Source organism: Scomber scombrus, chromosome 16 (assembly GCF_963691925.1).
Source record: "Scomber scombrus chromosome 16, fScoSco1.1, whole genome shotgun sequence".
Taxonomy (NCBI): domain Eukaryota; kingdom Metazoa; phylum Chordata; class Actinopteri; order Scombriformes; family Scombridae; genus Scomber; species Scomber scombrus.
The window spans coordinates 280,247-290,465 of NC_084985.1; the positions used below are offsets into that span (position 1 = coordinate 280,247).

Consider the following 10,219-nt stretch of genomic DNA (forward strand, 5'->3'; position numbering starts at 1 on the left):
TTTCTTTATGAATTACACACAAACACAGAAACCCAAAGATAACATGTTACATTTAACAAACAATAATAATAGTTCATAAATAAATCAATAAACAGAGTTTTCCTCTGGCGCCACCTTCAGGACAAACTGTGTGTCTGCTTTGTTTTCACATATTAAAATCTGCTCCTCAAACACACATCTGCACAAACTCTGCAATTAATATTCATAAGAGGACAGACCTGAGATCAGCTGATAGTCTCTGTCTGCTTTACTAACAAACATTAAGACCTGAGATCAGCTGATAGTCTCTGTCTGCTTTACTAACAAACATTAAGACCTGAGATCAGCTGATAGTCTCTGTCTGCTTTACTAACAAACATTAAGACCTGAGATCAGCTGATAGTCTCTGTCTGCTTTACTAACAAACATTAAGACCTGAGATCAGCTGATAGTCTCTGTCTGCTTTACTAACAAACATTAAGACCTGAGATCAGCTGATAGTCTCTGTCTGCTTTACTAACAAACATTAAGACCTGAGATCAGCTGATAGTCTCTGTCTGCTTTACTAACAAACATTAAGACCTGAGATCAGCTGATAGTCTCTGTCTGCTTTACTAACAAACATTAAGACATGAGATCAGCTGATAGTCTCTGTCTGCTTTACTAACAATCATTAAGACCTGAGATCAGCTGATAGTCTCTGTCTGCTTTACTAACAAACATTAAGACCTGAGATCAGCTGATAGTCTCTGTCTGCTTTACTAACAAACATTAAGACCTGAGATCAGCTGATAGTCTCTGTCTGCTTTACTAACAAACATTAAGACCTGAGATCAGCTGATAGTCTCTGTCTGCTTTACTAACAAACATTAAGACCTGAGATCAGCTGATAGTCTCTGTCTGCTTTACTAACAAACATTAAGAACAGACCTGAGATCAGCTGATAGTCTCTGTCTGCTTTACTAACAAACATTAAGACCTGAGATCAGCTGATAGTCTCTGTCTGCTTTACTAACAAACATTAAGACCTGAGATCAGCTGATAGTCTCTGTCTGCTTTACTAACAAACATTAAGACCTGAGATCAGCTGATAGTCTCTGTCTGCTTTACTAACAAACATTAAGACCTGAGATCAGCTGATAGTCTCTGTCTGCTTTACTAACAAACATTAAGACCTGAGATCAGCTGATAGTCTCTGTCTGCTTTACTAACAAACATTAAGACCTGAGATCAGCTGATAGTCTCTGTCTGCTTTACTAACAAACATTAAGACCTGAGATCAGCTGATAGTCTCTGTCTGATTTACTAACAAACATTAAGAACAGACCTGAGATCAGCTGATAGTCTCTGTCTGCTTTACTAACAAACATTAAGAACAGACCTGAGATCAGCTGATAGTCTCTGTCTGCTTTACTAACAAACATTAAGACCTGAGATCAGCTGATAGTGTGTTACTGTGTGTGCGTTTGTGTTTGTGTGTGTGTGTGTGTGTGTGTGTGTGTGTGTGTGTTGTGTGTGTGTGTGTGTGTGTGTGTGTGTGTGTGTGTGTGTGTGTGTGTTGGTCCTCCTCTGCAGCAGGGGTCGCAGCTGCACGTGTTTCCGGTCTTTCCCCGGAAGTGTAAAGCAGCAGGTAAACAACAGACGCCTCGCGGACTGTCCGGTGCTGTGGTCTCGTGCAGGTCTCGTGCTGCCGGTGTGATGTCACAGATAGAGATGTTACGGCTGCTCATAACTCAGCGGCTCACTGAGGCTGCGGAGGAGATCTACGGAGTGTTCGGGAGGATCATAGCCGAGTATGAGGAGCAGATCTCCCGCTACAAGATAGAGATCCAGCGGCAGCGACACCTGCAGGAGCTCCGGGAGAAGCCCTCAGTGTGTGTGCTGGGTAGGTACCTGTCTGTCTGCTGCCTGTCTGTCTGTCTGTCTGTCTGATACCTGTCTGTCTGCTGCCTGCCTGTCTGTCTGTCTGATACCTGTCTGTCTGATGTCTGTCTGTCTGTCTGCTGCCTGTCTGTCTGCTGCCTGTCTGTCTGCTCACCTGTCTGTCTGCTACCTGTCTTTCTGTCTGCTGCCTGTCTGTCTGCTGCCTGTCTGTCTGCTCACCTGTCTGTCTGCTCACCTGTCTGTCTGATACCTGTCTGTCTGCTCACCTGTCTGTCTGCTGCCTGTCTGTCTGTCTGTCTGTCTGTCTGATACCTGTCTGTCTGTCTGCTCACCTGTCTGTCTGCTGCCTGTCTGTCTGTCTGTCTGTCTGATGTCTGTCTGTCTGTCTGCTGCCTGTCTGTCTGCTCACCTGTCTGTCTGCTACCTGTCTGTCTGTCTGTCTGTCTGTCTGATACCTGTCTGTCTGTCTGTCTGCTGCCTGCCTGTCTGTCTGTCTGTCTGATGTCTGTCTGTCTGTCTGCTGCCTGTCTGTCTGCTCACCTGTCTGTCTGCTACCTGTCTGTCTGTCTGTCTGTCTGTCTGATACCTGTCTGTCTGTCTGTCTGTCTGATGTCTGTCTGTCTGTCTGCTCACCTGTCTGTCTGCTGCCTGTCTGTCTGTCTGTCTGATACCTGTCTGTCTGTCTGTCTGTCTGTCTGTCTGTCTGTCTGTCTGATACCTGTCTGTCTGTCTGTCTGCTCACCTGTCTGTCTGATACCTGTCTGTCTGCTCACCTGTCTGTCTCTCAGTCAGAGCTCCGTTTACACTGAGAACAATAACTATAAACAGTTTAACAGGTTCTGCAGGTGATGGAGCGTTAAGGTTCTAACCAACGATACGATGTCGTTGGATCACTTTCAGATAAAAACACTGACAGCCAATCAGAATCCTTATTTATGTATTAATGATAAAGCAGCTCTGCTCCTCTCAGCACTGTAAACTGCAGCAGGATGACAGAGCTGATTTCTTTAGAGAGTTTTTCTTATTACAAAGATTCTGAACTTTGTTCTCTATTAACATCCGTGACGTCACCCATTGGTTTGTGGACTGCTGCTCGGAGGCCAATAGTATCAGATCTGAGCAGCGCCATCTTTAAAATTTCAGGTAAGAAAAATAAAAAAAATAAAAACATGGATTCTACTTATATGGGCATCAGGAGGAGCATGAGGCGCCCTCCTGAACCTGTGAACCAATCAACCTGTCAATCACCACGTAGCCACGCCCTAATGCATAACCTGCTTTATCGTCACATATAAAATCAGGGAGGCCAAAATGTCCCAAATGAACATCATACTGCATTGAAGAAGGCTTTAAACTAGCGATTGAGACCATAAACACATTTTGAAAACGTTTACTGAGGTTAGAAATCAAGTGAGAAGTTGATGAATTCTCCATTGACTTGTATAGAGACGGAAGTCCTTTTGACACCAAAACGGTCGCCCCCTGGTGGCCTTTTGATAGAATGCAGTTTTAAGTTACTTCCTGGTTGGCCTCATTGCAGAGGACCGGAACTCCCCGCCTGGTTAGTAAGCAGATCTGTTTGCAGGATGTTCTCATTCTCAACCATTTAATGAGTTTCTAATGAAGTGATCAGGATCACTGTCAGGCTGCTTGGATTAATATCATTTATTAAACCCAGCTGTTAAACATTCTGATTGATTGATTGATTGATTGGCAGCTCGGCAGCAGGACTGGAGCTGTGAGTCAACTCCTCCACACATCAAAGAGGAAGAGGAGGAGTTGTGGTCGACCCTGCAGCAGGAGGAGCAGGAGCAGCAGGAGGAGGAGCTGGATGAGGAGGAGCAGCAGCAGGAGGAGCAGCAGCAGGAGGAGCAGCAGCAGGAGCAGCAGGTAGAGGAGCTGGATGAGGAGGAGCAGCAGGAGCAGCAGCAGGAGGAGCAGCAGCAGGAGGAGCTGGATCCTCAGCTTGGCACGTCGGTCCAGGACTCTCCGGAGGCTGCAGGTAACGGACTGCTGGCCTGCGTGGAGCCGGCGGAGGTGGTGGACTCGTATATATGCACCGTCTGCGGCCGGGCGTTCGCTCAGCGAGCACACTGGTCCAAACACGTTCAGGTCCACCAAAAGCTCGGCTCCAAAACAGACAAGTCGTACACGTGTGAGATCTGCGGGAAGAGACTGACGCGCTTCGACGGATATCAGAAACACCTGCGGATCCACACGGGAGAGAAACCGTACAGCTGTGAAGAATGCGGACGCAGATTCAGCGACAACTCCAACTACAAACGACACATCAGGACCCACGCAGGGTCCAAGACCCAGCTCAGCTGAGCCTGGACCAGACTGCAGCAGCAGTGTTGCAGCAGCAGCAGCAGTGTTGCAGCAGCAGCAGCAGTGTTGCAGCAGCAGCAGCAGCAGTGTTGCAGCAGCAGCAGCAGCAGTGTTGCAGCAGCAGCAGTGTTGCAGCAGCAGTGTTGCAGCAGCAGCAGTGTTGCAGCAGTGTTTCAGCAGCAGCAGTGTTGCAGCAGCAGCAGTGTTGCAGCAGCAGCAGTGTTGCAGCAGCAGCAGTGTTGCAGCAGCAGTGTTGCAGCAGCAGTGTTGCAGCAGCAGCAGTGTTGCAGCAGCAGCAGTGTTGCAGCAGCAGTGTTGCAGCAGCAGCAGTGTTGCAGCAGCAGCAGTGTTGCAGCAGCAGTGTTGCAGCAGCAGCAGTGTTGCAGCAGCAGCAGTGTTGCAGCAGCAGCAGTGTTGCAGCAGCAGCAGTGTTGCAGCAGTGTTGCAGCAGCAGCAGCAGTGTTGCAGCAGCAGCAGTGTTGCAGCAGCAGCAGTGTTGCAGCAGCAGCAGTGTTGCAGCAGCAGTGTTGCAGCAGCAGCAGCAGCAGTGTTGCAGCAGCAGCAGTGTTGCAGCAGCAGCATTGCAGCACTAACAGACTCATCAACACTAACGAGGATTAATCAAATTGTCTCTGCTGTTTTTTTCTCGTGATAATAGACACTGATCAGAGTTACTAAAAAGAAAAATTTCAAATTCAGAATGAGTGAATGAATGAATAAGTGAGTGAATGAGTTAATGAGTGAGTGAAAGCTTGTGTTTGTGTCCTGAAGGCAGCGTGGTGATGTCGAGGTCTGCAGGGAAACTCAGCGCTCTGCTGCTTTCAACACACTGAAGTAATAAAGTTTTGATTACAAACTCACATTCATGTCTGTTATTGATTAAAGTGATCAGATCAGTTTTAATGGATCAATATTCCAGTCAGGTTCAACTGAAGCAAAACCTTTAATTTTAGAAGTTTAAAATCTGTTGAATTAATCTCTGCTAATAATTCATTTGCTGTTACAAGTTTAACTTTTTACCTGAATATTAAATGAACTGAATTATAAACTTGATAAACTGAATTTAGCTGATTATTGTTCTTTATAGACTCTGATGAGCAGAGCTGCAGTCAGATATCAAATAACTCATCATAATAATAAATAATAATATAAAAGTTGTAATATTTTTTATTGAAATCACAACATGAAGATTTAAACAGAATCTAATAAACTGGTTTGTTGCAGTAATTAATTTTCTTTTGGAGACTTTGTTTAAATATGAAATCTGAGTCAGTTCATGTTTCACACCAGCAGGTGGCAGCAGAGCGCTTCACTTAAAACAGTTCAATGTTAATACAGTAGCTTCATTATTAACTAATTGCTTTAATATTAACTGATGATACAGTTGCTGAATGAATATAATGAATATTCATTTATAGAACCAGTAACTAACCTGTGTTCCAGTCAGAGGTGTTGAAACATTTTACCTTCAGTAGTTTGTATTGATCAATTGTGACTTTTTTGATCTCAGGTTTAAATCCAGCTGCAGTAGATTTGGAGATTTATAAACAAAGTCCCAAAAAGAAGAGTAAAAAAGTGTTTGTGACGTTTTATGTCAAACTGATTGTTTTGTATTTTTAATCAGTGATCAGTTAATCTGACAGTTACACAGATTATCTCTAATGTAACACAAACATTCATACAACCTTAAAATTACTGAACAAAACAACCAATTAAAAATGTTCTCTGTGTTTTTTCATCAATCAATTTAAAATAGTCAGAATAAATCCTCCATAAAGAAAAAGTGTCTCCGGTCTGAGAGCAGAGGTCTGGATCACTCACTCCAAACGGCCCCTGACCCCCCCTGACCCCTGACCCCTGTAGCTCCTTCAAAGACTGATAGATAAACTTTATTGTCCACCACTGTGGACATTTGTCTTCAGCCTCTCCAAGACATCAAAGTACACGAGACAAATCAAGACACGAACCCTCATACAACACAAAGGAAAAGACAAAGTTCTGCAAATAGAAATAAAACAGGTGTAAACATTAGACTTTAGGCCTCTGATTGGTCGACAGGTTTTATCTCTGAGGGGAGAAGAAAGTCTCGACTGGCGAAGTTTGTGGCTGGAACTCACTTCCATTATTGTTCGTTATTAATGTTAAATTCTTGCAGATGACAGAATAAAATCACCACTGAGCGACAAACACCATTTCTATATTGCGAAAGAAAGGGTTCCTAAAGAAGGGTCAACAGGGAAATCACATCGGCAGCTACTTTCTGAGAAGCAGGTGGAGTTCAGCTGCAGGACAGAATCCACAGCCTGCAGGACCTCAACACCCCTGAACTAGGCAAGGGAGAGCAACCTGAACCCAACCCAGTACGCCCAGCAGCGGAAAAGAAGATCCATGGGCGAAAGTGGCCAAAGTCCTGCGATAAGACACTGTGGAAGGAGGTCAACACTGATCTCTGCAACATCCCAGAAGGGATCAGAGGCACCACCATGAAGGAGTTGGAGAGGATGGGCGATCTAATCTATGCTTATTGAGCGGAACGGTTCGGAGTGGTCGAAGGCAAATGATCTACTCCGTCAATCCCCAGTAAGTCCAGAAGGCCGACAGACATAGATGGCCTGGTCAAGGAGAGGAGGCAGCTGAAGAAGCAGTGGAGGAAGGCCACAGAGGAGGAGACAGAGGGCATAAACCTGCTGCAGGGACAGATCCAGAGGAGGATGCTACACTGAGGAGAGCTGAAAACCACCTGAGGAAGCGCAGCCCACCTGAAACGCCACCAGTCAATCCAGCAGAGGTAGAGCTCCAGGCCCCAACGGAGCGATTCCTCTGGAAGCTGATGAGAGTCCTGTGGCAAAAGAAGGACTATAGTTCTGGTTCTGGTTCAGGACTATAGATCTGGTTCTGGTTCAGGACTATAGATAATAAAGGACTTCAGTCTTTAATGTTTCACAGTTTATTTACAGTTTCATTAACAGTTTCTGACATTATTACATCATCATCCTGGTGTCCACTGGGGGGCGTTAACCCTAACCCCCCTCCATCACATGATGTCACTGCCCCCCCATCACATGATGTCATCACTGTGCCCCCCCCATCACATGATGTCACTGTGCCCCCCCATCACATGATGTCACTGCCCCCCCATCACATGATGTCACTGCCCCCCCATCCCATGATGTCACTGTGCCCCCCCCATCACATGATGTCACTGCCCCCCCATCACATGATGTCACTGCCCCCCCCCATCCCATGATGTCACTGCCCCCCCATCACATGATGTCACTGTGCCCCCCCCATCACATGATGTCACTGCCCCCCCCATCACATGATGTCACTGCCCCCCCCCATCACATGATGTCACTGCCCCCCCCATCACATGATGTCACTGTGCCCCCCCCATCACATGATGTCACTGCCCCCCCCATCCCATGATGAATAAAGGTTATAAGTGCATCGTTATAAAAACATTTTATAAAATGATCCGTTTTATTTTCTTCAGTCAGTAAAAAAAATCAGCTTCTTTAAACTTCCGTACATGTTTCTGTTCAGCGTGATGTTGGTTCTGATCGGTTCAGATTGGTTCTGTTTGGTTCTGATTGGTTCTGTGTGTGTGGGACAGCGGATCAGTCACAGATGGATTCTAAAGTAAAAGCAGGAATGAAAGATGAGAGGATTTAAAGGATCGTTCCTGTTTTATTATTTTAAATCACAGCTGATCGTTTCTAAACAAAACTTTTCTTCATACATTGGAGCAAAAGTTCTGAAGCATCAAACTGTTTTAATCTGAACTCAAAGTCCACTTACTTTCTTTTTTGGAGGCTCTCAGCCAGTCATCAGATGTGTGGTGCATTCAGGGACTCTGAGCTTTTGTTAACACTATGTGTGATTTGCCATTTCAGCAGAATATTTGGCAGCTGGCTGCAACTCTGTAAATAACGAGCATCTTTGAACGCACCAGCAGGGACTAAAGGCCACTACTGAGTGCATGAGCTCTCATCTGAATGTTTCTGTGGACTTAAAGAGCAGAAGTGAAGTCAGCGGAGCGTTAACGAGGTAAACGAAGCAGAGTCCTCATTATAATACAAACTTTTAAAAATGATAGTTTTCATTTGTAGACGATCTTTATGATCACAGCTTGTTAAACGAAGCTTTGATTCATGAGTTCAGAACATTTAATGTGCTGAGCATCAAACAGTCAGCTGAGAGCTTCAACCTCAAACAATCCTGCTGCTCAGTGAGAGAAGTCAGAGCTCCTCGTCCTGCATCATCAGCCACTCTGCTGTTCGACCAATCAGATTCAACTAAGTGCAGCTGCAGGAACTGACTGATTGATTGAAACGTCAAGATTTGTCTTCAAAATCAGTCAGAGGATCTCAGCGGTCATGTGATCTAGTTTATTCTACCACACATCATGGTCTTCCTCAGCAGATCGTCTGCAGCGTTGTCATGGAGACGAAAGCAGAAGTCACATGATGATCCTGCCTCCAGATGTGGTCGAGAGTTTTCTTTACATTATTAATTAATCAAGTTATTTATTTGACTGGTTTCAGTTCTGTGAATAGATAATCAACCAACCAACCAACCAACCAACCAACCAACCAACCAACCAATCAATAACCCTAACCCAATAATCAAAACAAAAGTGAAAAACATTTGATCTTTTTATGTGTTTTACTATCTAACAGCTGTTTGTCTCGTCTAAACATTATTATATAAATTAACTGATGAGTAGTGATGCAGTTTGTATTGTTTTTGCTGCTGTTTGGTTTTCAGATCAACATGTTTCTCTGTGGTCTGTAAATTCATCTCAAAGCAGGAACTTTACTGTGAGAAATAATCACATCTGTTTGTTCTGGTTGATGTTTCTCATTAAAAAGCTTTTCTACAGCTTTGGACCAGTTCTGAGATTTCGGAGCCTCCCTGAATGCACCTCTGCTCACGTCTACGCACGATAACCGACACGTAAAAAGTGAATAAATCTGATTTCTTCAGCTTCTCATTTTTACATCATGTGACTCATTACAGAAGTTTCCTGATGTGATCACATGTAGAACATTTTATTATGGTTTCATCTCTTTAATATTGTTTTTTCAGGTTGTGGATCAATCGACAGTAACTAAACGTTTGTTTCTTTGCAGACGAGCCTCTGAAAGATGTGAAAGATGAACGCTGAGTTTTAAAGATGATCACATTCATACAGACTTCATGTGGAGGCAGCACAGCGTTCAGCTCTGTCAGATGTTTGAGCCTCTTCAGTTTGTAGCAGCAGTTTTATTTACAGCTTTCTGTCCAACCGGCCGAGTTATTGCTGTTACTGACAGAGCTGCTCTCTGTGCTGCTTCACACTGAGTCCTGAGTTACTGTCAGTCTGTCAGCTGCAGGAGAGAGAGAGAGAGAGAGAGAGAGAGAGAGACAGAGAGAGAGAGACAGAGAGAGAGAGAGAGACAGAGAGAGAGACAGAGAGAGACAGAGAGAGAGAGAGAGACAGAGAGAGAGAGAGACAGACAGAGAGAGAGAGAGAGAGAGAGACAGAGAGAGAGAGAGACAGAGAGAGAGAGAGAGGGAGAGAGAGAGAGAGAAAGAGAGAGACCGAGACAGTTGAACTAAACTATGTTAAACTTTTCTTTCTGCTCTGATCGACCTGCTGATGATAAACTGTTCAAACGATCAGCTGACTGAGTTTAATCTGACAGATTATTAACCTGAACGAGTCGATTATGAAACATTAATTCAGCTGCTGGACTGTTCAGATACCAATATGGTACAAAGAGAACATTCGTGTTAGTTCAGCTCGTCTTCGTCTCATTGATGCTGCTGATGTGTTCGCATACAAAAACTCTTAATATGTTGTCGTCATGGAAACGCTGGATGTGAAAACAACAACCTCATTTCTGCGTCTGTCGTGTAAAAGAAGAGAAAACCGTCCAATCGCTGACAGACGTCCGGACAGAAGAGTTAAGAGCTCTGACTCTGTTAAACCCAGCAGACTCAGGGCCGCGACGTTAACAGAGTTCCTCCGGCTGGTCTGAGCTCT

At 44.7% G+C, this 10,219-nt stretch overlaps 1 protein-coding gene across 1 annotated transcript; it reads left to right on the forward strand.

Moving 5' to 3' along the window:
- The first annotated feature begins 1,652 nt into the window (after positions 1 to 1,652).
- On the forward strand, positions 1,653 to 4,194 carry LOC133996915 (zinc finger protein 189-like). The gene is made up of 2 exons (XM_062436433.1): positions 1,653 to 1,864; positions 3,581 to 4,194. Exons 1-2 carry the CDS (start codon positions 1,678 to 1,680, stop codon positions 4,189 to 4,191), a joined length of 798 nt encoding a protein of 265 aa, XP_062292417.1. The 5' UTR covers positions 1,653 to 1,677; the 3' UTR covers positions 4,192 to 4,194.
- Positions 4,195 to 10,219: the final 6,025 nt, after the last annotated feature.